The following is a 27134-nucleotide window of genomic DNA, read 5'->3' as shown; positions in this document are numbered from 1 at the left end:
GCCCCCCAAGGAGGAAGAATTTTCTGGGGGAACCCCAGGCAGCAGTGGTTGGGAACTCCCTTGAGTGAATCTCCCCTGAGGGGCTGAGGTTGGCAATGTGGAGGTGCAGAGGGTTGGGGCCTGCAGGACTGGGACAAAGGGGGGTGTGGGGACCTGACTTCCTCCTTGTTTTGTCCCCAGATGTGGACGAGTGCAATGGCCAGCACAGATGCCCCAACTCCACCAGCTGCAAAAACATCCCAGGCTCTTATATCTGCACTTGTCCCCAGGGCTGGGAGCCCACTCCAGGCTCACAGAACCAGCAGGAGAATGTCACATGTCAAGGTACCTGGTGACCCTGGGGACTCCCCCAATCTCTCTGTTTTGACTTAGTGATTTAATAATGATCTCATAAAAACTGCAGCAAAGGTAGGTGCGAGGAATAACGTCATTGCAAGACTGGCCAGCTCCTCATGGGGTGCGAGCGCTTCCACACTACGATCATCATCTCTGGCATTCTGCTATTCCACTGCAGAATACTGTGCCCCAGGATGGTTCCGTAGCCCCCATGTCCACTTGGTCGATTCCAAATTATATTCCTCCATGAGGATAATTTCTGGAACCATCTGTTCCACCCCGGTTCCATGACTGCCAGTTCTTAGCAACATCGCCCCGCCAGATATTCGTCGGGATGCGGCATCATCTAAGTTCATTTCCCACGTCTACGCTCGACCGGACCTGCCAATATACGCGGATATCTTCGCCCACCCTGTCCAACGCTTGACGTCTCGTCACCCAATCTGGTCCCCTACGCCTACACTGAACTTCTCTGTTCCAGTCTCTTGGAAACAGAGTTGGCAGTCAGCTGAGGTCAAGAACAAACACCTCATCACAGACCCCTGCAAGTGTCAACCTGGCTTTGACCTAGCACGTTATGACTGGGCCCTCCTCAATCGCTATCGAACAGGCCATGGCCGGTGCGCCGCTATGTTCCATCGCTGGGGAGCCAGAGACGACCCGAACTGCCCCTGCGGCTCCAGACAGACTATGACCCACACAGTCAACGACTGCCACCTCTCCAGATTCAAAGGAGGTCTCGAAACTTTACATCAGGCTCAACCTGACGCTGTTGACTGGCTACGGAAGAAGGGCAAACGCTAGAAGAAGAAGAATAATGATTGACAAGACTGCAAGATCACAGGGGTCCAACTCCACACAGTTCCCACCACCAGAGTTCCGTGTCTCCTCCCCTCCATGGGAAGCTTCCCTATCTTTTTTTTTCTTTCTTTTCTTAAAATTTATTTATTTTCCCTTTTTTTGCCCTTTTAATTGCTGTTGTAGTTATTGTTGTAGTTATTGTTGTTGTTGTTGGATAGGACAGAGAGAAATGGAGAGAGGAGGAGAAGACAGAGGGGGGAGAGAAAGACAGACACCTGCAGACCTGCTTCACCGCCTGGGAAGCGACACCCTGGCAAGTGGGAGCCGGGGGCTCGAACCGGGATCCTTAAAGCCAATCCTTGCGCTTTGTGCCATGTGCACTTAACCCGCTGTGCTATCACCAGACTCCCTGCTTCCCTGTTCTTTATCCCTCTGGGAGTCTGGACCCAAATTCTCTATGGGGAGCAGAAGGTGGGAGTTGTGGCTTCTGTCATTGCTTCTCTGCTGGACATGGGTGTTGGCAGGTGGACCCACACTCCCAGCCTGTGTCTGTCTGTCCCTAGTGGGGCAGGGCTCCGGGGAGGTGGGGCTGAGGTTGGGAATGTGGAGGTGCAGAGAGTTGGGGCCCACAGGACTGGGGCACAGGGGGTGTGGGGACCTGACCTCCTCTTTGTTTTGTCCCCAGATGTGGACGAGTGCAATGGTCAGCACAGATGCCCCAACTCCACCAGCTGCAAAAATAGCCCGGGCTCTTATATCTGCACTTGTCCCCAGGGCTGGGAGCCCGATCCAAACTCACAGAACCAGCAGGAGAACGTCAAATGTCAAGGTACCTGGTGGCCCTGGGGACTCCCCCAATTTCTCTTTCTTGAATTAGTGATTTAGTAATGATTGACAAGACTGTAAGCTCACAGGGGTCCAACTCTACACAGTTCCCACCACCAGAGTTCCCTGTCCCATCCCCTCCATTGGAAGCTTCCCTAGTGTTTATTTTATTACTATTATTCCTTTATCATTATTTTTTAATAATGATTGACAAGACCGTAGGATAAGAGGGGTACAATTCTTTTATTGTTTTGCCATTAAAAAAATTTCTTTATTGGGGAATTAATGTTTTCCATTTGACAGTAAATACAATAGTTTGTACATGCATAACATTTCCCAGTTTTCCATATAACAATACAACCCCCACTAGGTTCTCTGTCATCCTTCTTGGACCTGTATTCTCCCCACCCACCCACCCACCCCAGAGTCTTTTACTTTGGTGCGATACGCCAAATCCAGTTCAGGTTCTAATTGTGTTTTCTTTTTGATCTTGTTTTTCAACTTCCACCTGAGAGTGAGATCATCCCATATTCATCCTTCTGGTTTCTGACTTATTTCACTTAACATGAATTTTTCAAGGTCCATCCAAGATCGGCTGAAAACGGTGAAGTCACCATTTTTTAAGGCTGAGTAGTATTCCATTGTGTATATAGACCACAACTTGCTCAGCAACACATCTGTGGTTGGATACCTGTGTTGATTTCAGGCTTTGGCTATTAAAAATTGTGCTGCCAAGAACATATGTGTACACATATCTTTTTGGAGGGGTGTGTTGGGTTCCTTAGGATATAGAGAGGAATTGCAGGACCATAGGGCAGCCTTCTGAGAGTCTCCAGACTGTTCTCCACAGAGGTTGGACCAATTTGCATTCCCACCAGCAGTGCAGGAGGGTTCCTTTGAAGGAGGGGTCCAATTCCACACAGTTCCCACCAGCAGAGCTCCGTGTCCCCTCCCCTCCATTGGAAGCTTCCCTGTTCTTTATTTCTCTGGGAGCCTGGACCCAGATTCTTTATGGGGAGCAGAAAGTGGGAGTTCTGGCTTCTGTCATTGCTTCTCCGCTGGACATGGGTATTGGCAGGTGGATCCACACCCCCAGCCTGTGTCTATCTGTCCCTAGTGGGGCAGGGCTCTGGGGAGGTGAGGCTGAGGTTGGGAATGTGGAGGTGCAGAGGGTTGGGGCCCACAGGACTGGGGCACAGGGGGGTGTGCGGACCTGACCTCCTCTTTGTTTTGTTCCCAGATGTGGACGAGTGCAGTGGCCAGCACAAATGCCCCAACTCCACCAGCTGCGAAAACACCCTGGGCTCTTATATCTGCACTTGTCCCCGGGGATGGGAGCCTGATCCAAACTCACAGAACCAGCAGGAGAACGTCACATGTCAAGGTACCTGGTGGCACTGGGGACTCCCCCAATCTCTCTTTCTTGAATTAGTGATTTAATAATGATTGACAAGACTGTAAGATCACAGGGGTCCAACTCCACACAGTTCCCACCACCAGAGTTCCGTGTCTCCTCCCCTCCATGGGAAGCTTCCCTATCTTTTTTTTTTATTTCTTTTCTTAAAATTTATTTATTTTCCCTTTGTTGCCCTTTTTATTGTTGTAGTTATTATTGTTGTAATTATTGCTGTCATCGTTGTTAGATAGGACAGACAGAAATGGAGAGAGGAGGGGAAGACAGAGAGGGGGAGAGAAAGACAGACACCTGCAGACCTGCTTCACCGCCTGTGAAGCGACTCCCCTGAAAGTGGGAGCCGGGGGCTTGAACCGGGATCCTTAAAGCCGATCCTTGCGCTTTGTGCCATGTGCACTTAACCCGCTGTGCTATCACCAGACTCCCTGCTTCCCTGTTCTTTATCCCACTGGGAGTCTGGACCCAAATTCTCTATGGGGAGCAGAAGGTGGGAGTTGTGGCTTCTGTCATTGCTTCTCCGCTGGACGTGGGTGTTGGCAGATGGATCCACACTCCCAGCCTGTGTCTGTCTGTCCCTAGTGGGGCAGGGCTCTGGGGAGGTGGGGCTGAGGTTGGGAATGTGGAGGTGCAGAGAGTTGGGGCCCACAGGACTGGGGCACAGGGGGTGTGGGGACCTGACCTCCTCTTTGTTTTGTCCCCAGATGTGGACGAGTGCAATGGTCAGCACAGATGCCCCAACTCCACCAGCTGCAAAAATAGCCTGGGCTCTTATATCTGCACTTGTCCCCAGGGCTGGGAGCCCGATCCAAACTCACAGAACCAGCAGGAGAACGTCAAATGTCAAGGTACCTGGTGGCCCTGGGGACTCCCCCAATTTCTCTTTCTTGAATTAGTGATTTAGTAATGATTGACAAGACTGTAAGATCACAGGGGTCCAACTCTACACAGTTCCCACCACCAGAGTTCCCTGTCCCATCCCCTCCATTGGAAGATTCCCTAGTGTTTATTTTATTACTATTTTTCCTTTATCATTATTTTTTAATAATGATTGACAAGACCGTAGGATAAGAGGGGTACAATTCTTTTTTTTTTCTTGCCATTAAAAAATTTCTTTATTGGGGCATTAATGTTTTCCATTTGACAGTAAATACAATAGTTTGTACATGCATAACATTTCCCAGTTTTCCATATAAAAATACAACTCCCACTAGGTCCTCTGTCATCCTTCTTGGACCTGTATTCTCCCCACCCACCCACCCACCCCAGAGTCTTTTACTTTGGTGCAATATGCCAATTCCAGTTCAGGTTCTACTTGTGTTTTCTCTTCTGATCTTGTTTTTCAGCTTCTGCCTGAGAGTGAGATTATCCCATATTCATTCTTCTGTTTCTGACTTATTTCACGTAACATGAATTTTTCAAGGTCCATCCAAGATCGGCTGAAAACGGCGAAGTCACCATTTTTGATAGCTGAGTAGCATTCCATTGTGTATATAGACCACAACTTTCTCAGCCACTCATCTGTTGTTGGACACCTGGGTTGCTTCCAGGTTTTGGCTATTACACATTGTGCTGCCAGGAAAATATGTGTACACAGATCTTTTTGGATGGGTGTGTTGGGTTCCTAAGGATCTGTCCCCAGGAGAGGAATTGCAGGGTCATAGGGTAGGTCCATTTCTATCCTTCTGAGAGTTCTCCAGACTGTTCTCCACAGAGATTGGACCCCTTTATATTCCCACCAGCAGTGCAGGAGGTTCCTTTGAAGGAGGGGGACAATTCCACACAGTTCCCACCACCAGATTCCCTGTTCCATTCCCTCCATTGGAAGCTTCCCTGTTCTTTATCCCTCTGGAAGTCTGACCCAAATTCTTTATGGGGAGCAGAAGGTGGGAGTTCTGGCTTCTGTCATTGCTTCTCTGCTGGACATGGGTATTGGCAGGTGGACCCACACCCCCTGCTTGTATCTGTCTGTCCCTAGTGGGGCAGGGCTCTGGGGAGGTGGGGCTGAGGTTGGGAATGTGGAGGTGCAGAGGGTTGGGGCCCACAGGACTGGGGCACAGGGGGGTGTGGGGACCTGACCTCCTCTTTGTTTTGTCCCCAGATGTGAATGAGTGCAATGGTCAGCACAGATGCCCCAACTCCGCCAGCTGCAAAAACACCCTGGGCTCTTATATCTGCACTTGTCCCCGGGGATGGGAGCCTGATCCAAACTCACAGAACCAGCAGGAGAATGTCACATGTCAAGGTACCTGGTGGCCCTGAGGACTCCCCCAATCTCTCTTTCTTGAATTAGTGATTTAATAATGATTGACAAGACTGTAAGATCACAGGGGTCCAACTCCACACAGTTCCCACCACCAGAGTTCCCTGTCCCCTCCCCTCCATTGGAAGCTTCCCTAGTCTTCATCCCTCTGGGAGTCTAGACCAGGATTCCTTTTGGGGAGCAGAAGGTGGGTGTTCTGGCTTCTGTCATTGCTTCTCTGCTGGACATGGGTGTCAGCAGGTGGACCCACACCCCCAGCCTGTGTCTGTCTGTCCCTAGTGGGGCAGGGCCCTGGGGAGGGGAGGCTCCAGGACACATGGGTGAGGGTGTGTCTGCCCAGGGAAGTCAGGATGGCGTCATGGTAGCATCTGCAACTTGGTGGCTGAAAAGCATTAAGATATAAAGCAGAACAAATTTTTTAATGATCAGGAACCTAAAGGTAGGAATATAGCAGATGAGACTTGTGGTCTTTGTGTTGGATGAAGCTAGAGAGTCTATTTGAGGTTTCTTCTAAGGACTCATGACTTTACAAGTGTTTGCCCGAGCCCAATAGCTAACATGCAGGTGGACTAGAAATATTGTCTGCGGAGATGGTGTCAGAGTTCGGAACAGGCCTAGACAGCGGTCAGGGGCCTAGACAGGGGTCAGGGCAGAGAGCAGCTCCCAGACATGAGGAAAGTGTATAAACACCATTCTCTGTTTACCCCACTCACCTGCCCCAGGGCCCGTGTCTGTTCACACTCAGCACAGGAGCCCGTGTGGCATCTGAGTCCCTGTCTGTCAGTCTGAGCTCACAGTCCATGGGCACAGCTGGAACCTTCCAGGCTGCTCTCATGTCAGGACCCATCTACCCTGAGGGGCAGAGCAGGCTGACCAGCCTCCCTGCAGAGAGTGGGGAGTCCCTGCCATTCTGCTCTGCAGTGAGGACAGGGCCTGGAGAGGCCACAGGAGGGCTTGTGCTGATGGTCCTGATGGTGGTGACCAGGGAGGGTGGGGAGAGGGTCTGTTAGGGGTCTAGGCAACACTCCCACAATCTTGTCCTCACGTGTCCCTACACATACACAGGCTCGGTCACACTTAATGACTCCCCCTCCACCCCATCTCCCTTCTGTCTCCTGCAGAGATCTCTTTCCCCCCCTGGAGTAACCCCCCTGATATCCACAGCCAGGTGAGTGTCACCTCAGATGGGACCAGAACTCCCAATTTCCCCATCCTCACCTACCCACACAGAAGCGACTCTCTTATTTTAAAGTTATTATTTTTCTTTATTTATTATTGGATAGAGACAGAGATAAATTGAGAGGGGAGGGAGAGAGAGAGAGAGAAATGCATAGAGAGACCTGCAGCCCTGCTTCACCACTTGTGAACCATCCTTCCTGCAGGTGGGAACTAGGGGTTTGAACCCGGATCCCTGTGCATTGTGACATGTGTGCTCAACCAGGGGTGCCACCATCCAGCTCCCAGAAGGGTCTCTCTCTCTCTCTCTCTCTCTCTGACTCTCTTTTTCCTTCTCTCAAGGCTGTCTCCCACTTTTATGACGAAATCTACAAACTCAGCATCAACTTCAGCTCAACACGTGTTAACAGCACCATTGAGGTGAGGACAGCACCCAGAGAGAAGGGGTGTGGGGGGAGCCCCAGAGACAGTTGTCTCTCTCTGAGCCCTCACGTCTCCCTCCCAGGTGGGGTGGGAAGGATAGACACATATGGCATCGGGCACCCAATGTTCCTGGACTTGGCTGACATAACTGAAATAATTTGAATAGATTCACTTCTGTCCAGCTCTGCAGAAGACCCCAGACTCTATACCGGTCTCTTGCATGAAAGAGAAATCTTTTATTCTTATTCTTATTCTTAATTCTATTAGTGATTTAATGTTGATTGACAAAATCACCGTTCCCACCACCGGAGTTCTGTGTCCCTTTTCCCTCCAGTGGAAGCTACAGCTGTTCTCCTGAGGTTGTAGTCATGGGCTGACCAGTATTTCTACAACTATCTACATTGATATTTATTCGCCCATTTCCCCCCTGTGCTCCTGCCTTCTCTCCCCTTCTCAGTCACACTCCACCTGTGACTCCGTCCGAGTGTCCCTTCTTTTTCCTCTTCTCTCTCCTGGTCCTGATGGAGTTGGGGTTCAGAGCCCTCTGGGCATCTTCCCCCCTCTGGGAGTCTGGACCCAAATTCTTTATGGGGAGCAGAAGGTGGGAGGTCTGGCTTCTGTCATGGCTTCTCCGCTGGACATGGGTGTCCAGCCTGTGTCTGTCTGTCCCTAGTGGGGCAGGGCTCTGGGGAGGGGAGGTTCCAGGACACACGGGTGAGGTCATTTGAAGGACAAATCTTTATTTACCAAGATTCCACATGAAGGTGAAATGTCTTGGGATCAGCTGTACCTCCCTGGTCCCGGCCATATTCTTTTTTTTGTCTTTTATGTTTTTGTTTATTTGTTTGTTTGTTTATTTGTGATCAGTAATAGGCTGCAGACTTGTAAGCTATCAATGTCTAGCTCCACACCGCACACACCACCACCATTCCGTGTCTCCACCCTCCCAGCCACCACCGCCACAATTTCTCTCAAAATCTTAGAGGCCGTTTGCTTGCTACTTTATTTTATTTTATTTTGTTTTGAAGTACACATGTATCAGTTCTCTAGATTTCTCATCTGAGTGAAACCACGTGGTAGTTGGATTTCATCTTTTTATTTATTTCACTACTTTGTCATCACCTCTAGTTCCAGCCATTTTGTCTCAAAGGACACACTGTCTTTTTTTTTTTTTTAATTTATTATCTTTATTTATCCAGAGACAGCCAGAAATCCAGAGGGAAGTGGATGATAGAGAAGGAGAGAGACAGAGAGACACCTGCAGCCCTGCTTCACCACTCTCAAAGCTTTCCCACTGCAGGTGGGGACCGGGGGCTTGAACCCAGGTCCTTGTGTGCTGTAACATGTGTGCTCACCAGGTGTACCACCGGCCGGCTCCAATATCATCTTTTTTGACTGCAGAGTTGTATTCCATGGAATATATATATATATATATATATATATATATATACACACACACACACACATATATATATATATCCTATAACTTCCTTTTAAAAATATTCTATTTATTTTATTCAAATGATACAAAGAGAAAGGCAGAAGAGAGAGAGATAAAAAGAGAGAGAGAAGAGAACTACTCAGCTTTGGTTTATGATGGTGCTGGGGATTGAACTTAGGACCTTGGAGCTTCAAATATGAGAGTCTTTTGCAGAACCATTATGTTGTCTCCCCAGCCCTTATCCCATCCCTTCTTTGTCCAGTCATCTGTGGATGGGCATCGGGGCGGCCTCCACTCTCTGGCTGTTGGGAATAACGCAGCTGTGGGCACAGGGCAGCGTGTGTCCCTTCTAATTAGCACTGAGCGTCCACTGGATGCACGCCCAAGGGTGGGACCGCGGGCTCATAAGGCGACTCCGTGTTGATTTGTTTAAGGACCGGGCACACAGTCTCCAGAGGGGCTGCCCCCGTCCGCATTCCCACCAGCAGCGCAGCAGAATTCCCTTTCCCCCCACAACCATCCTCACCTGTCCTTTCCCAGTCGGCTGATGGAAGAAGCCCTTCTCTCAGGTGTGAGATGGGAGCTCAGTGCATTTCTCTCATGAGAAGTGAAGGGACTTTTTTCTTTCTTTCTTTTTCCTTCCTTCCTTCCTTCCTTCCTTCCTTCCTTCCTTCCTTCCTCTTTAATTTTATATTAGTCATTTAATCTTGATTTACAAAATTACAACACCGAAGGGCTCCAACTCCACACCGTTCCCACCACCGGAGTTTGGAATCCCCAATCCCTCCATTGGAAGCTACGGCAGTTCTCCCAAGGGTGCGATAGGGTCAGCTATTAAATCTAGGACTATCTGTTCTGTGTATATATATATATATATATTTGCCCATTTTTATTTCCTATGATCTGATCTTCTCCTTTCCAAGTCACGCCTGCGTGAGCCCTTGTGTGTTGTACTCTGTGCACTTAACTCAGTGCCCCCGCCCGCCCCCTTGACTCTGTTTGTCTCTGCCCTCGCCCCTCCCAGTCCCTTTTACAGGACGTGGATGAGTTGCTAGCCAACCCTGGGAACTTGGTAACTCTGCCCCTTCCGCAGCAGTACTTGGAGGTCTCTTACCTGCTGGCTAACCTGGAGAGCATCCTGAGGGGGCTGAGCAGGGCCCTGCAAGATGGACCACTGACCTTGGGTTCACCTTCAGGCGCAGGTGGGTGGCTGGTCTGCTCTCTGCCGGTCCCCCCACCTCAGTCCTCCACTAACCCCACTCCCGTCCAGGGATCGACTCTTATTTCAGCCTGAGTCATCTCGCTCACACCAAGTGAAAAAATAAAAGTGACCTCCACCCACCCCAGTTCACACAACACCACAAAACAACGTCACTTCAATGAAATTAAATAAAAACAGAAAGAAAGAGAGGAGAAACAGAGTTGGTCTGTCTGGTAGACATGGACCTTACATTTTCGGGGACCCCTGGATTTGAACCCTAGCTTTCTCACAAGAAAGCACAATGGACAGCACGAGGGTAGTGGAGCAGTGCTGTGGTATCTCTCCTTCTGCTTCCTTCCTCCTTTCCTTCATGTCTTTCTCTCTCTTCTTTTTCACAAGCATTAATTAATATTTTATTATTTAATTTTTTTTACTAGTGATTTAATAATGATGAACCAGACTGTAAGATAACAGGGATACAATTCCACACAGCTCCCACCACCAGATTCCCTGTCCCCTCCCCTCCAGTGGAAGCTTCCCTGTTCTTTATGCCTCTGGGAGCATGGACCCAAATTCTTTATGGGGAGCAGAAGGTGGGAGTTGTGGCTTCTGTCATTGCTTCTCCGCTGGACATGGGTGTTGGCAGGTGGCTCCACACCCCCAGCCTGTGTCTGTCTGTCCCTAGTGGGGCAGGGCTCTGGGGAGGGGAGGCTCCAGGACACATGGGTGAGGGCGTCTAAGTAGTGTACATCTTAATGGTATTCTGTGATGAGTGATAACACAATTCCAAGTCTAACTCTCTTCCGTGACTTCCTCAACTCAAGAATTCTCCGTGGAGGTGTGTGAACAAAGGCTCGGATTTGTCAACTTGACTCAGAATGAAACGCAGATGTTTCTGAGCTGGGAGGCGGTGCCTGGATCCAGTGACTCGGGTGAGGGCTGGGATGGGAAGCAGCCACTGAGAGTTCAAGGTGGGATATGAAGCCCATGGCTATGGCAGATGGAAATATCGAGTTGAAAGGAAGCCTGGGGGCAGGGTGAGACTCCTCGGGGAAGAAAGAGTTCACTGGGCATATTGTGATACTTGTGTCGGCTTCCTCATGCAGGTCCTTTCGTGGCGGGCTTCGTGTCCAATCCGAAGATGGGGGAGCTGATGGATAAAGCCCCCCTGGTCCTGGACCCCGACATGGAGTCGCTTCTGAATATGGCGCAGGGGGTCAAGTTGCAGGGAGTCGGTGTCCTGTCAGAGGTCAGCACCGCCTTCGTGAGCAGCAGTGATACCCAGAACCTCAGCTCTCCTGTCACCTTCATCTTCAAGCACGTGAGTTCTGTTGGCTCTGTGTGTGTGTGTGTGTGTGAGAGAGAGAGGAAGAGAGAGAGAGAGAGAGAGAGAGAGAGAGAAATCCCAATGGTTGTACCATTTCCCCAGAAATCATTTCAAATTCAGCCTCAGACCAGCATGTCTCATGACCCCCAAGAATCACCAGCTCCCTCCATTGTCTTTTCTGTTCCTGTAGTTAAAGCACCTTGAGCCGGGGCACAAAGCGCTCTGTGTCTTCTGGGAGCGTGAACAGAATGGATCTGGTCACTGGGGTACCACTGGGTGCAGGACGGTGAACAGAGCTGCCAACGTCACCACCTGCCAGTGCACCCACCTCAGCAGTTTTGCTGTGCTCATGCTGTTCCTCAGTGCACAGGTGAGGACCCAAGAGAGAACATGTGTGCTGTCTATGGCTGCGGTACGAACACACGTGCGCGTGCACACACACACACACACACACAAACACACAATTTTTTTCTTAATGATTTAATGATGACTAACAAGATTATAAGGTCACAGGGGTACAATCCCACACAGTTCCCAGCACCAGAGTTCCGTGTCCCATCCCCTCCACTGGAAGCTTCCCTAGTCTTTATTATTATTTTTCCTTTATCATTCTTATTTAATAATGATTGACAAGACCGTAGGATAACAGGGGTATAATTCCACACAGCTCCCACCACCAGATTCCCTGTCCCATCCCCTCCATTGGAAGCTTCCCTGTTCTTTATCCCTCTGGGAGTCTGGACCCAAATTCTCTATGGGGAGCAGAAGGTGGGAGTTCTGGCTTCTGTCATTGCTTCTCCGCTGGACATGGGTGTTGGCAGGTGGCTCCACACCCCCAGCCTGTGTCTGTCTGTCCCTAGTGGGGCAGGGGTCTGGGGAGGGGAGGCTCCAGGACACACGGGTGAGGGCATCTGCCCAGGGAGGTCAGGGTGGCGTCATGCTAGGGTCTGCATCTTGGTGGCTGAAAAATATTAAGATGTAGAGCAGAACAAATTGTTTAATAATCAGGAACCCAAAGGTAAGAATAGAGCAGATGAGATTAGGGGTCTTCGAGTAGGAAGTCTATTTTAGATCTGTTCCAAGGGTCTGTTCCATGACTTTACTAATTTTTGCCTGAGTCCCACAGCTAACATGCAGGTGGGCTAAAGGTGTTGTCTGGGGAGATGGTATCAGAGTTGGGAACAGGCCTAGACAGCGGGGTCAGAGCAGAGAGCAGCTCTCAGATAAGAGGAAAGGGTATAAACACCATTCACTGTAACCCCCATCCATCTGCCCCAGGGCCTGTGTCTGTTCACATCCAGCACAGGAGCCTGTGTGGCCTCTGGGTCCCTGCCAGTCTGAGCTCGCAGTCCATGGTCCCATCTGGAACCTTCTAGGCTGCAGGCATTTTCAATATTTGACGGAGGAACGTTGTTCCAACTGCTGACATGTCGCAAAGTAAAAACTGTATGCCTCCTGCAGCAGAGGAGGGGTGCGGGTGTGCCGGGCAGACACTTCCTGCTAAGAGGGGGGACATGCAATGCACACAAGTGACCACAGCGTCTCAGAAACCATACGCCCCTCTCCTCCCCCATTTCCACAACAAAATGACTCTAAAAGGCGCGTGGCTTACCGGATCTGATGCCTATCTTCTGCCTGTACTTTCAAAGCTCCTCCCTCCCCTGGCGCTTCCCCCCTTCTCCTCCTCCTTTTTAGGTACTTTATTTCATTGCTCTCGTGTGTGATAGAACAGAGAGAAATTGAGAGGGAAGGGGGAGACAGAGAGGGAGAGAGACAGATACACACCAGTAGCACTAGTCCACTGATCATGAAGCTTCCCCTTCCTGCAGGTGGGGACCAGAGACTTGAACCCGGGTCATTGCACACGGTAACTTGTGTTCTAACCAAGTTATCATCGCTCTGCCATATTGCTTTTCTTCCTCCTTCTCATGATTCTCCACTTCCTCCTCCTCCTTTTTTTAAATTGCTTTTTAAAATATTTATTTATTCCCTTTTGTTGCCCTTGTTGTTTTATTGTTGTGGTTATTATTCTTGTTGTTATTGCTGTCGTTGTTGGCTAGGACAGAGAGACATGGAGAGAGGAGGGGAAGACAGAGAGGGGGAGAGAAAGACAGACACCTGCAGACCTGCTTCACCGCCTGGGAAGCGACTCCCCTGCAGGTGGGGAGCCGGGGGCTCCAACCGGGATCCTCATGCCGGTCCTTGTGCTTTGCACCACCTGCGCTAAACCCGCTGCGCTACCGCCCGACTCCCCTTCTTCTTCCTTCTTCTCCTTGTCCTCCTCCTCCATCTCCTCTTCCACCTCTTCCTCTTCTTCCTTCTCCCTCTTCCTTCTTTTCTTCTCCGTCTCATTCGCCATCATCATCTTTTTTTAAATTTTCACCCTCATAGAGAATTTCAGATGACTTCCCAATTGAGCCAAAGGAAAGATGCAACCTGAGCAGTCGTTAGCATCATAACTTGGTGGTTGTAGTCTCTTCCATCAAGGATCTAGTTCTTCTTTTCTTCAGGTGATTTTTAAAATTCGCGATTGATAGAGCTTTGCCAGATCCTAAGATTACATGGTGTAGTTCCACACCACACACACCCCCAAAGCTCTGTGGCCCCCACCCTCCCAATGATAATCATCAGGGTTCTCACAAAGTCTTCGAGACAGTTTGTTTCTGTTTTCCCTTCTTTCTTTCTTTCCTTCCTCCCTCCGTCCCTTCCTCCTTTCTTCCTTCCTTCCATATCTGAGTGAAACCATCTGGTAGTTGTCTTTCATTTCTTTACTTATTTTGCTAAACATCATCACCTTCAGTTTCATGCACTTTGTCCCAAAGGGCCAAGAAGCATCTTTTTGATGGCAGAGTAAGACAAGAGTAAGACAAGAAAGAGAGAGAGAGAGAGAGAGAGAGGCCAACACCGAATGATCTCATTTACAGGTGGAATTTAAGAATAAAGGACAGTGAGGAAGGTCATAAGGTCAAACTTGGACTTGGAGGGGTGACACCTGGCACCAAAGCAAAGGACTCTGAGGAAGGAGGGACAGGGAAAGGATAAAGGGACACTGGAGGTCTGGTGTGTCTCCTGGACATCAGTCAAGAGGAGGGGAGAGGCTGGGATACGGAGTTGTGGTGGTGGGAACTGTGTGGAGTTGTCCCCCTCTTAGCCTATGGTTTTGTCCACATTTCCTTGCACATAGTATGAAGCGTGAAGACTCCCACAAGGATCCTGGTTCGAGCCCCTGGCTCCCCACCTACAGGGAGGGGTCATTTCACAAGCAGTGAAGCAGGGCTGCTGGTTTTTATCTTCCCCTCTTCTCTCAATTTCTCTCTGTCCTATCAAAACAATAATAAAAAAATGACTGCAGGAGCAGTGGATTTTTCGTGCAGACACAGAGCCCAAGAGATAACCCTGGATACAAATATATATATATATATATACTGTGACCATGGGCTGTGAGCTCAGACTCACAGTGCAGAGTTCACACAGATTCTTCTGCTAGATATGAACTGACGCTGGCCCTGGGTCACATCAGTGGGTTTACAGTGAATGGTATTTGTACACTTTTCCCATATTGGGAGCTGCTCTTGACTCTGATCCAGCTGTCTAGTTCTATTCCCAACTCTGACACCATCTTCCCAGACAACACCTTTACCCAACTGGAATGCTAGCTGTCGGGCTCAGGCAAACACTCGGAAAGGTATAGGCCTCTTGGAATAGACCTAAAATAGACTTCCTAGCTTCTTCCAACATGAAGCCTCCAAGTCTCTCATCTGCTCTATTCTTGCCTTTAGGTTTCTGATTATTAAAAAGTTTGTTTTGCTTTATATCTTAATGCTGTTCAGCCACCAAGTTGCAGATGCTACCGTGACACCAACCTGACTTTTCTGGGCAGATGCCCTCACCCATGTGTCCTGGAACCTCCCCTCCCCAGAACCCTGCTCCACTAGGGACAGACAGACACAGGCTGGGGGTGTGGATCCATCTGCCAACACCACTGTCCTGTGGAAAAGCAGTGACAGAAGCCAGAGCTCCCCGTAAAGATCTTTGGTCCATGATCCCAGAGGTATAAAGAACAGGGAAGCTTCCAGTAGAGGGAATGGGACAGGGAACTCTGGTGGTGGGAGCTGTGTGAAATTGTAACCCTCTTATCCCACAATATTGCCAATCATTGTTAAATCGCTAATAAAAAATGACTATACTATAAACCATTAACCCTCTCTGATTGAATTAAAGAAAGAGTCAAACCCTGCCCAAAAGTCAAAAGGAAAAGAAACCTCTCTTGAGAGATCTTGAGTACAGACTCTTCTCCTGTGTCTCCATCCTCTGGTCTGAAGTCATCACCTTAAACTTCCTAACACAATCCTCACTGGCTCGACCTGGAGGGACTTACACAGGTGCCAGGAAATGCCTGGGCCTTGTCCATTCTCTCCTGAGTCTGCTGTATCTAAAAGGGAAGTCAGACAGTGGCAGGGTCATTGTCCCAGAGACAAGGTGTGAGACGATGATCTCCTCGTTCTCTCCTGGGACCCAGGAGGAAGACTTCGTCCTGGATGTCATCACCTACGTGGGGCTGAGTCTCTCTCTGCTCTGCCTCCTCCTGGCTGCCCTCACCTTCCTGCTGTGCAAAGCCATCCAGAACACCAGCACTTCCATCCACCTGCAGCTCTCACTCTGCCTCTCCCTGGCCCACCTGCTCTTCCTCACAGCCATCGACAGAACCGAGATCCGGGTAACTACCATGATGTCTTGGGGACCCACGGCCTCCCCCAGGGCGGCTGAACTAACTCCCGGGGCCATACTCCACCGGATCCCTTTAAGCAACACCCTGGGTCCAGGGGAGCCAGAGTTGAATGGTCAACTTCATGTTGGCCAACACAACTAGAAGACCAAGGCTCTCTTGACAACTCCTTCCTGTCCATCAGAGATGTCCTCAATGTCCAGATACAAAAGATACATTCACCCTGACATCCCTCCCAGTGGCCCCTCTCTCCTCCCCCAGGTGCTGTGTGCCATCATCGCGGGGGCCTTACACTACCTCTACCTGGCTGCCTTCACCTGGATGCTTCTAGAAGGCCTGAATCTCTTCCTCACGGCCCGGAACCTGATGGTGGTCAACTACTCCAGTGTGAACAGGGCCATGAAGAAGTTCATGTTCCCCGTGGGCTATGGGGTCCCTGCTGTGATCGTGGGGGTGTCTGCAGCCTCCAGGCCTCACCTGTATGGGACCCCTGACAGGTAAGTGCAGCACCCAGTGTCCTTACCTTCCCCATTTGACCCCACTAAGAATTCTTCAACGTGGAAAAATGTGCTCACTGAGAGGCTGTTTATACATTGGGCGATGTAATTAACTTAGAGTTAATTATATAGTTGGTTGATTATCATATATTTTGATTCTCTCAGTTGATTATTACAATGAATCATTACCACAGAGTGTCATATGAATGGCTGATTACAAGTTGTAGATTAATATATAATGAAAGTAGTTATCAATTCTGTCCCTGTAAGACAAAACCTGACCTAGAAGATGTGTAACAAATAAATGGAATCATGGTTCAAATACAGAGTCTCTCAAATCCAAGATGGCAGCCCCATGTCACACACAACCTCAAGTTTGTAGATTGTCTTAGCAGCAATCTCTTTGATTCTTCTGGATGAATCCAGGCTTTATAAAATCACTCAACCTGTCCACAGCCATCATCCTTCCCACGTCATTCATGATTGCTCTCAGTGTGACCAAGTTCCAGTTTAGACAGAGAAATCAGTGAGACCGGTTAAGACTTAATTCTCAATGATTGATCCGTGGTCATTTGGACATTTATGTTGTCATAAGGATCAGCTTTTTAAATTCACACAGTCTCTGCCTCAATTCTATGGCAGCCTTATTATTCACCTCTTTCCCCTCACTCTCTTCTTATTTTAAAATCTTATTTATACTTACTAACCCTTCATATCTCAGCTTAGACACAGCCTATTCCTTCAGAAAACCCTCCTCAGTGATAAGCATCTCCTGTAGGATTGAAGAAACATACATCCTTAAATTTTTTATTTGTTACTAATAGTTTGTTACAGGATTGTAAGTTGGCAGTCTATAGTTCTTTGTCCTGTTATTGATGATGGACATCTAGGCTGCATCCACTCTTTGCCTGTTGCGAATAATACAGCTGTTAACATAGGAGTGCATCTGTCTCTTCTAATCAGTGTTTGAGTAGTGCCCGCTGGATAAAGGCCTAAGAGTGGGATTGTTGGATCATAAAGTAACTCAATTTTTGTTTGTTTAAGGGCTCTCCATACATGGTCTTCCAAAGGGACTGCACTAGTATGCATTCCTAGCAGCAGTGAAGCTGAGTTCCCCTTTCTCCACAACCTCCCCAACACCTAGCATTTCTTATTTTGTTGGGCGTACATCATTTTTAACAGACAACTAACTTGGATCTTCAGTGTCTAGGTTAATCATGAGCTCAACTACATATCTCGACACAGGAGAGACGCTTGGAAATTTATTCAGTAGACTAGAAGCTAAAGTGATGAAGCAGGGCTACAGATGTCTCTCTGTCTCTCTCCGTCTCTATCCCTCCCTCCCCTCTCAATGTCTGGCTGTCTCTGTCCAATAAACAAATAAAGATAATAAAAATTTTTTAAAAAGACAGGAGTAAGCACTGGTGAGTCAGGTTTATGCTTGTTTACTGACTTTTTTGTGAAGGTTACCAGATATCGGATTTCTTTCTGTTGCTCTTAGATGCTGGCTTCACACAGGGGGACAGTTGATATGGGCCTTCCTAGGCCCCATCGGTGTCACAGTCTTTGTGAGTAATGATGACATCAAAGCATCCTTCCAGCCCAGCTAAGGACACTTTAAAGAGCTAGTGCAGATGGAGGGTAACAGGAAAAGTTAAGTGATCACACCAATCTGCCTAGGTCTCGGGGGGGGGGGGCATTCTGGAATGCCAGAATGTTGAATTAACATCCAAGACTGAAGAGCGCCTACCAATATAGAAACAATAATGCTAAGACATGGACATAGCAGACAAAGTGGGAAAGGCTTGATCAGTCAAGTTACAAAACACAAAGAGGCCCTCCCCGAGTGACCAAGAGTCAGGTCAGGATTTTGAGAATTTCTGAGAAATACAACAGCTTCCCCACCAGCTGCATTGGGAGTCGGATGAGTTAGGGAGGGGTCTGAGCACATGGCGGATCCACTCAGTGTACTTTGTGGGGTCTCTGCAGATGAATTTGACGCTTTTCCTTCTGACCTTCTGGATTGTGAGAAGCAAGCTCTCCTCCCTCAACAGTGATGTGTCCACCATCCAGAACACGAGGTGAGATGGACTGTGTGTGTGTGTGTTTGTGTGTGGGGTTACACATGATACTCTCAACACAAATCATGACCTAAGAACAAGGCCCTAAAGGTCCCTTTCCTTGTGTCACACTCAAGGACTCTAAGGAAACTGGAGCAGAGACGTAAAAAAAAAAAAAAAAAAAAAAAAACCAACTCTAGGGGGGCTGGGTGGTGGCACATGTAATTAAACACTCATGTAACAGTGCTCAAGGACCCAGGTTCAAGTCCCTGGTCTCACCTGCAGTGGGGAAGTTTCATGAGCAGTGAAGCAGGCCTGCAGATGCCTCTCTTTCTCTCTCTCTTTCTCTCTCTCTCACCTCTCAATTTCTCTTTGTCTCTATCCAGTATTAAATAAATAAAATTTCTGAAACCCAGCTCAGGTAAGAAAATTTGTTGTTGAGTCTCAGACCATGCTCCTGACTGTCTTTTTAAAATTACTCCTTTTTTTATTTAAGAAAGGAGACATTAACAAAACCATAGGATAGGAGGGGTACAACTCCACACAATTCCCACCACCCAATCTCCGTATTCCATCCCCTCCCCTGATAGCTTTCCCATTCTCTATCCCTCTGGGAGTATGGACCCAGGGTTGTTGTGGGTTGCAGAAGGTGGAAGGTCTGGCTTCTGTAATTGCTTCCTCGCTGACCATGGGCATTGACAGGTGGATCCATACTCCCAGCCTGCCTCTCTCTTTCCCTAGTGGGGTAGGGCTCTGGGGAAGCGGAGCTCCAGGACACATTGGTGGGGTCTTCAGTCCAGGGAAGCCTGGCCGGCATCATGCTGGCATCCAGAACCTGGTGGCTGAAAAGAGAATTAACATACAAAGCCAAACAAATTGTTTCACCTGAAGTCTGGAATAGTGCAGATGAAGTGTTGGGGGGTATTTCCTGCAGACTCTTGTGTACTTCTGCTTTCAGGTATATATTTTTCCCTGGTTTATGGACACCTGTGAACATATGCTCTATCTCAGGGGACCTGGACTCTATCTAGGTTTGGGGACTTTATTGGGGAGTGGATCACCTGGAATGGACTTAGAGAATACTATGAAAAGAAAGGTCTCACCCAAGTGATGAAGCTGAAGGCTTGTCATTCCACACCTGAAGTCTGGACACCGTCTGAAGTGAAGCATGCTGGGGTGGCACTCGTTGCATTGATTAGGTTGGGATCGGTGGATGCAATATTATTTGATATGAACTGACAGAAGCATGCAGGAAAGTGGGCCCCACACTAAGGTTCCAGGACTAGGGGAAATATAGGCTCTATAGTGGAAATGTGAGGTTCTTGCTGTCTTAGGGTTCAAGAAGACAATGGATAGTTATTGTTATCATCACATTATTTGGTAATTGGGTTAACTTTGAAAAGTCCCTTTGTTAGGGTTTAATGTATAATACCCAGCATCTTGTATATAGTGGTGCCACCGGTTGCTTCTATTATCCCTGGTCTAGGCTTTTGAGAGAGTCAACATATCAAAGACTCAGCCTATGTATTAAAAAGACTGTGTTTTAAAAAGTTCTAGACATATGATCAATTTTTCCCCTCTCATATTAGTTGAATAGTGATTGACTACACTTTAATAGGAGTGTACATAAACACCATTTCCACCACCAAAAGACTGTGTCCCATCATCTCTCTCTCTCTGTCTCTCTCTCTTCCTCCACCCAGGATGCTGACATTCAAGGCCACGGCCCAACTCGTCATCCTGGGCTGCACCTGGTGTCTGGGCCTCCTGCAGGTGGGTCCCGCCACCAAGCTCCTGGCCTATCTCTTCACCATCGTCAACACCCTGCAGGGTGTCTTCATCTTCCTGGTCTACTGCCTTCTCAATCAGCAGGTACCACTGTCACACTTTCCCCCGGTGGGACTCCTGCCATTGTCCCCTCTGATGAGCTGACCCAGGGCCTGCCCTACTCTGCAGGTGCGGGAGCAGTATGGGAAATGGTTCCGAGGAGTCCAGAAAGCCAAAGCTGAGTCTGAGAAGTACACTCTCTCCAGCAGGGCCATGTCTGATGACCCCAGACCCAGCATGGTAGGACCACACACTGTCTCAATAACTTATTTTCCCCCCTTGACTTTTATTTATTTATTTTAATCTTACTCGTGATTTAATATTGATTTACAAAGTAACATGTCCACAGGGGTCTAATTCTACACTGTTCTCACCGCCAGAGTGCTGATCCCTAGTCCCTCCATTGCAGACCATCAGGGTTCCCCCAAGGCTGCAGACATGGCTTAACCGTCGACACCTCTGCAACTATCTGTCCATATTTGGACAGAATTTCCCCCTTTTTCTCCCAGGTCCAGTTCTCTCTTTTCCTCTTCTTCTTCCTCTTCCTCCTCTTTTTCTTCTTCTTCTTTTTGTCAGTATATTGTTATTTTCAGAGTGATTTTTCTGACGTGGTATTTATTCTTTGTGTATCTTCCTTCCCAGGAGAATTGTGATGAATGGTCTACCCAGATGATATTGCCTCCTCGAAAATGAGGGGAGGAAATCAGACTGAAAACTGCTGAGCTGTGAATTTTTTGTTTGTTTTGTGAAAAGGATGGAAAAGTTTCAGTTGTACTAGAAGGAACTCTTCATAGTGCCCAAATGGGAGAAAGTATACAAGGAAATGCCGACTCCCCATTGCTGGAGAACATGGATTTTTCTGTGTTAGCCTACTTCCTTCACTTCCAACAGAGCCAGGGAGTTTCAACTTAATGCTCACTAGAAATTACTTTTTTCTAGAACATTCTTCCTCAAGTTGAGGATCCACAAGCAAGAAAGGTGATTTCACAAGGCATCCACAAACTAGCATGAGAAGATAGCACTTTTAGTTGAGTCAAATCTCTGTGTATGATTTTCTTGGCTTTGCTTGTGCAAATTGAAGGTCAAACTGAAAAATTCTAGAAAATTCTGCAAGTAGAAGGAGCCGCAAAATTGGCATGTAGGAGATACCTCCGTGACAGGGAAACTGGCAAAGTTGTTCTTTCTATCTACGCATCTCAACTCCGCACTTCTGTTTCTAAAGTCTTACTGACTTATTCATTCGGAATATTTAAAATTTCCCAACTGGTTGGTTGCACGTGGACCAAGAGCGATCCAATTCCTGATTTCATACAGATTTGCACATGTAAAATTTCTCCTTTGGAATAAAATCAGGACCCTGTGACTCAAGTCTGTAATCTTGTATAAGCTGATGTGGGGGATGTAGCGAGTGTGCCAATTCTGAAAGTTTTTTTTTAATATGCATTTGTCTTTGGAATATGATCTCAGCCCCATCTAAATCGAGAACCATTGTAGCTAAAAGGAAATTTGTGAGACTCCTAGCTCCGCCCCACTCCTCACACCTCCTTCCTGCTTCCTCTGAAACCCACTTACATATTTACAGATTCTGAAAATTAGTTCTGTTACTATTTCCCCAGATTCACTTGTCTTTATGTATATTTCACGTATAAATACAATCACTCAGTAGCTGTCTATCACTTTCTGACTTAGTTCATTTAGTGGTGTCACCACCAATTCCATGCATTTCGTCCTGAGAAGGCTTAGCATCACCATTTTACAGGGGAAAGTAATGTTCCACTGACTAGCTGTCCCACAACTTTTTTTTTCTTTTTATTTATTAGTGACTTGATATAGATTTACAAAATTACAAGATAGCAGGGGGACAGACAATTTACACCGGTCCTACTGTTGTAAAGGATGTCCACTTAGAATTACTTATCAAAGCAAGAAATAAGGTGTTGAAGCAAGGCATTTATTCTTTTGCAAAAGGGAGTGTTGCCAACAGTGGCCGTCAGGCAGCAGTGCGCCCCTCTCAGCCTTCTCCCGTCTTTTATACCTGACGCAGAACTGTCCCCTCCACCCCTGGGCTGGGCTGCAGAGCTCACCGTCACCCCATTGCCTAAGTAAGGAAAGGAGGGAGAGAGTCTGAGGGTCTCTGCTGGCGGATTAGCCAGCACTGCAAGGAGCTGATCTAAAGAGTACAGAACTACTGGCCACGGGTGGTCAGAGATAACAACTTATAAAAAGACTCTGTGTACTAGACAGTTGTTCTATTCATGTTCTTCTGAAGAGGAGACCTAACCATCTCTCACACCACCACCGGAGTTCCGTGTCCCCAGCCCCTCCACTGGAAGCTCCCAAGTGTTAGAGGCAGTAACTCTATATAAGTTTTAAGAATAGTTTAAATATAATTGCTTTTTGCCCTCCTGCCCAGTGAGGTGGAAAATTCCTTGCCCTTTTCCCCTCAACAGAACCTAAACAGTGAAGGCCATCAATTATTTTGAATGACCCTGCAGCGGACAGGCCTCCTCATGACCTCTGCATAGGAATACTGTTACCAGATAGTTAAAACAGATGGCCTGATAAAATTGCAAACAGATGGCCGGGTGGTCCCAACAGAGAAAATGTGGTGACCCCTAGACATGCGGGGCCTAGACAGCGGGGTCAGGTCAGAGAGCAGCTCCCAGACATGAGGAAAGTGTATAAACACCATTCTCTGTTTACCCCACTCACCTGCCCCCGGGCCCGTGTCTGTTCACATCCAGTACAGAAGCCCGTGTGGCGTGTGGCGTCTGAGTCCCTATCTGTCAGTCTGAGCTCACAGTCCATGGTTCCAGCTGGAACCTTCCAGGCTGCTCTCAGGCCCCTTGGAATAGACCTAAAATAGATTTCTTAGCTTCTTCCCACACAGAGACCCCTAGTTTCTTTTGCTCTGTTCCTATTTCTGGGTTCTTCTTTATTAAACAATTAATTCTGCTTTATATCTTACCACCTTTCAGCCACCAAGTTTCAGATGATGCCATCCTGACTTCCCTGGACAGACGCCCTCACCCATGTGTCCTGGAGCCTCCCCTCCCCAGATCCCTGCCCCACTAGGGACAGACAGACACAGGCTGGGGGCGTGGGTCCACCTGCCGACACCCATGTCCAGCGGAGAAGCAATGACAGAAGCCAGAACTCCCACCTGCTGCTCCCCATAAAGAATTTGGGGGGAGTTGGGCGGTAGCGCAGCAGGTTAAGTGCAGGTGGCACAAAGCGCAAGGACAGGAGTAAGGATCCCGGTTCGAGCCCCCGGCTCCCCACCTGCAGGGGAGTCGCTTCCCAGGCGGTGAAGCAGGTCTGCAGGTGTCTGTCTTTCTCTCCCCCTCTCTGTCTTCCCCTCTTTTCTCCATTTCTCTCTGTCTTATCTAATAACACCAACATCAATAACAACAATAATAACTACATCAACAATAAAAAGACAAGGGCAACCAAAGGGAAAATAAATAAATAAAATTTAAAAACAAAAAGAATTTTGGTCCATGATCCCAGAGGGATAAAGAATAGGGAAGCTTCCAATGGAAGGGATGGGACACGGAGCTCGTGGTGGGAATTGTGTGGAATTGTACGCCTGTATCTTACAATCTTGATCATCATTATTAAATCACTAATAAAAAATTACACACACACACACACAACCAGAAGAAAGCTGAAGGAGGTGATTGCATAAAGCATCAGAGACTCCACTTTTAAACCGGGTTTTGAGAAAGACATTTAAATGGAAAAACTAAGCTTGAACTCCTGACCAGTTGACCTGAAATGCCCTGGCCTGGTTACTAGGGGATCCACGTGATCATCTCCAGGAAATAAACAGCTCCCCAGAGTTTGGACTCCTGCCCAGAAAAGGGACATAAAAGCTGGACTGTTTGAAAAGGACTTCACACATTGGCTTACACAATGGCCCACTCTCTGCAGTGTGTGCAAGGTCCTAGTCTCTGGGGGCTGATATCATATATATATGATAGAGAAATATAACTGGTGATTTAAGATGGATTTACAAAAATCATAAGACAACAGCGGGACAACTCCGCACCGTTCCCGCCACCAGAGTTCTGTGTCCCATCCCGTCCATTGGAAGCTACAGCTGCTCTCCTAAGATTGCAGCTAGGGGTCGACTATTATTTCTACAAGTCTCTCTCTCTGTCTAGATTTGCATATATTTGCCTATTTTTTAAAAAAGTCCCATCTCCTCTTCCTTTCCAAGTAACACATTAATCTATTACTCTATCCAAATGTCCCTCCCTTTTTTCCTCTTCTCTCTCTGGGTCCTGATAGGATTAGAGTTCAGAGCTCTCTGGGCATCTTCCCCTAACATTTCTCCCCTACTGGGAGTCTGCACCCAAATTCTTTATGAGGTGCAGAAGATAGAAAGTCTGACTACTGTAACTGCTTCTCCGCTAGACAGGGGCATTGGCAGGTGGATCCACACCCCCAGCCTGTCTCTCTCTTTCCCTAGTGGGGCAGGGCTCTGGGGAGGTCGGGCTCCAGGACACACTGGTGAGGTCGTCTGCCTGGGGAAGTCAGGATGGCATCATAGTAGCACCTGTAATTGGGGGATGAACAGAAACAAAATATAAAGCAGGACAAAAATGACTAATGAACAGGAACCAAGAAATAGGAATAGAGCAGATGAGAATAGGGATCTCAGGCGGGAAAGAAGCTCACAGGTCTTATTTTCACCATGTTACCATGTTCACCATGGCCCAGGACTATCATAGTTTCTGCTTGAGTTTGATAGCTATCATGGAGTTGGACAAAAATATTGTCTGATATGATGGTTTCAGAACAGAGAAACAGAGAAATGGGCTAGAAAGTTGGATTAGGGCCAGGAGTAGGTCGTAGTCTCAAAAAAAAAAAAAAAGCTGAATAGAATGAACTGTTTACCGCACTCACCTGCCGCAGGGCCCGTGTCTGTTCACATCCAGCACAGGAGCCCGTGTGGCCTCTGAGTCCCTGTCTGTCAGTCTGAGCTCACAGTCCATGGTCCCAGCTGGAACCTTCCACGCTGCACTCATTTTCAGGACCTGTCTTCCCTGAGGGGCAAAGCAGGCCCACCGGCCTCCCTGCAGAGAGTGGGGAGTCCCCGCCATTCTGCTCTGTAGTGGGGGCAGGGCCTGGAGAGGCCACAGGAGGGCTTGTGCTGATGGTCCTAGATATCCCATGGTTAGACCTGGCTAAGTGCCCCGCACCCTCCTCTATGGAGAATCTGAATGACAGAGAGCTGTTGTCAGCAGTTTGGTTTGAGGTACAGAAATGTAAGAGGCCCACATGCCAAGGCTCAGCTGTCTCATCCTGTGATCCTGCTTAGAGGAACCCCTCACCTTCCTAAGAAAACATTTGCAAGATCATCTATTTATCTATGCAAAGCAGACTGTCGGGCTGGGGGTGAGTGTGTAGGGAGAAGTGGTCAAGTGTGAGCCCTAGCCCTAGAATGCTGACTTTGGGAACTTTCTAAAATTTTATCAGTGATTTAATAATGACGAACAAGATTGCAAGAGCACAGGGGGACAATCCCACACAGCTCCCACCACCAGATTCCCTGTCCCCTCCCCTCCATTGGAAGCTTCCCTGTTCTTTATCCCTCTGGGAGTCTGGACCCAAATTCTTTATGGGGAGCAGAAGGTGGGAGTTGTGGCTTCTGTCATGGCTTCTCCGCTGCACATGGGTGTTGGCAGGTGGATCCACACCCCCAGCCTGTGTCTGTCTGTCCCTAGTGGGGCAGGGGTCTGGGGAGGGGAGGCTCCAGGACACACGGGTGAGGGCATCTGCCCAGGGAAGTAAGGTTGGTATCATGGTAGCAGCTGCAGCTGGGTGGCAGAATTTATTCATTGCAATGAACTGTCCACGGTAAGTGACATTACTGTTGGAGTGATATTCATATCAGAAAGGCAGGGCACTGGGCAACCATCTCTACCGTCCTCTGTGTCGGGCTGTGAGTCTGAAGACTTCAATGCAAAGTGTCTTTTATTTCTTTTCCACGTCATTAGGGAGCGGGAAGGTGGGGCAGGTGGTTTATTGTATGGTTGTTGACTCACGCCTGCAGCTTCTCATCTCCTCTGAACACTCTGGACCCCCCCCCCCCAACTTAGGATCTTTTCTATCATCCAACATCAAGACCCTGAGGCTCTCTTCACCTCTTCTCAAACAAAATAAGTCTTTAAAAAAAAATCAGGCCAGTGGAGAAGCAATTACAGAAGCCAGAATCCCTTCCTTCTGTACCTCACAAAGAATTTTGGTTCCTACTCCCGGGAAGGAGGGGAGGGGACAGGGGAAGATGACCAGAGGAGTCTGGACCCCAATTCGTCCAGAACCTGAAATGTTTGTCACCATCACTGAAAGGAAAGCAAATCTGGAAAACACCAGAGGAAGCTGGGCATGATTTCAAGTATCTGAGAGAGAAGAGGAAAAAAGGAGGGACATTTGGAAGGAGTAACAGGTGTAGGTGTGACTGAGAAAGGAAGACAGGACCAGAGGAAAAAATGGGCAAATATATAGTAGATATATAGGTAGATAGATGGACGGATAGATAGATAGATAGAAGACAGACACGGGAGGCGGGCAGTAGAGCAGCGGGTTAAGCACACATGGCACAAAGCGCAAGGACCGGCAGAAGGATCCAGGGTTCGAGCCCCCGGCTCCCCACCTGCAGGGGAGTCGCTTCCCAGGCGGTGAAGCAGGTCTGCAGGTGTCTGTCTTTCTCTCCCCCTCTCTGTCTTCCACTCCTCTCTCCATGTCTCTCTGTCCTAGCCAACAACGACATCAGTAATAATAACTATGATAATAAAACAATAAGGGCAACAAA

At 48.2% G+C, this 27134-nt stretch overlaps 1 protein-coding gene across 1 annotated transcript; it reads left to right on the top strand.

The window, feature by feature from the left end:
* Positions 1 to 180: 180 nt before the first annotated feature.
* On the top strand, positions 181 to 21682 carry LOC103126656 (adhesion G protein-coupled receptor E2-like; the record flags this gene model as incomplete). The annotated part of the gene is made up of 16 exons (XM_060184593.1): positions 181 to 324; positions 1823 to 1966; positions 3203 to 3346; positions 6758 to 6804; positions 7155 to 7232; positions 9701 to 9878; positions 10702 to 10809; positions 10984 to 11198; positions 11395 to 11574; positions 15724 to 15921; positions 16192 to 16427; positions 17929 to 17995; positions 18417 to 18508; positions 20191 to 20359; positions 20444 to 20554; positions 20957 to 21682. Coding segments are annotated over 16 exons (2162 nt in total), but the record flags the coding sequence as incomplete, so codon positions are not given.
* Positions 21683 to 27134: the final 5452 nt, after the last annotated feature.

Source organism: Erinaceus europaeus, unplaced genomic scaffold, assembly GCF_950295315.1.
Source record: "Erinaceus europaeus unplaced genomic scaffold, mEriEur2.1 scaffold_532, whole genome shotgun sequence".
NCBI classification, from domain to species: Eukaryota; Metazoa; Chordata; class Mammalia; order Eulipotyphla; family Erinaceidae; genus Erinaceus; species Erinaceus europaeus.
The sequence above is the reverse complement of the archived record's forward strand: the minus strand, read 5'-3'. Positions and strand labels throughout refer to the sequence as shown.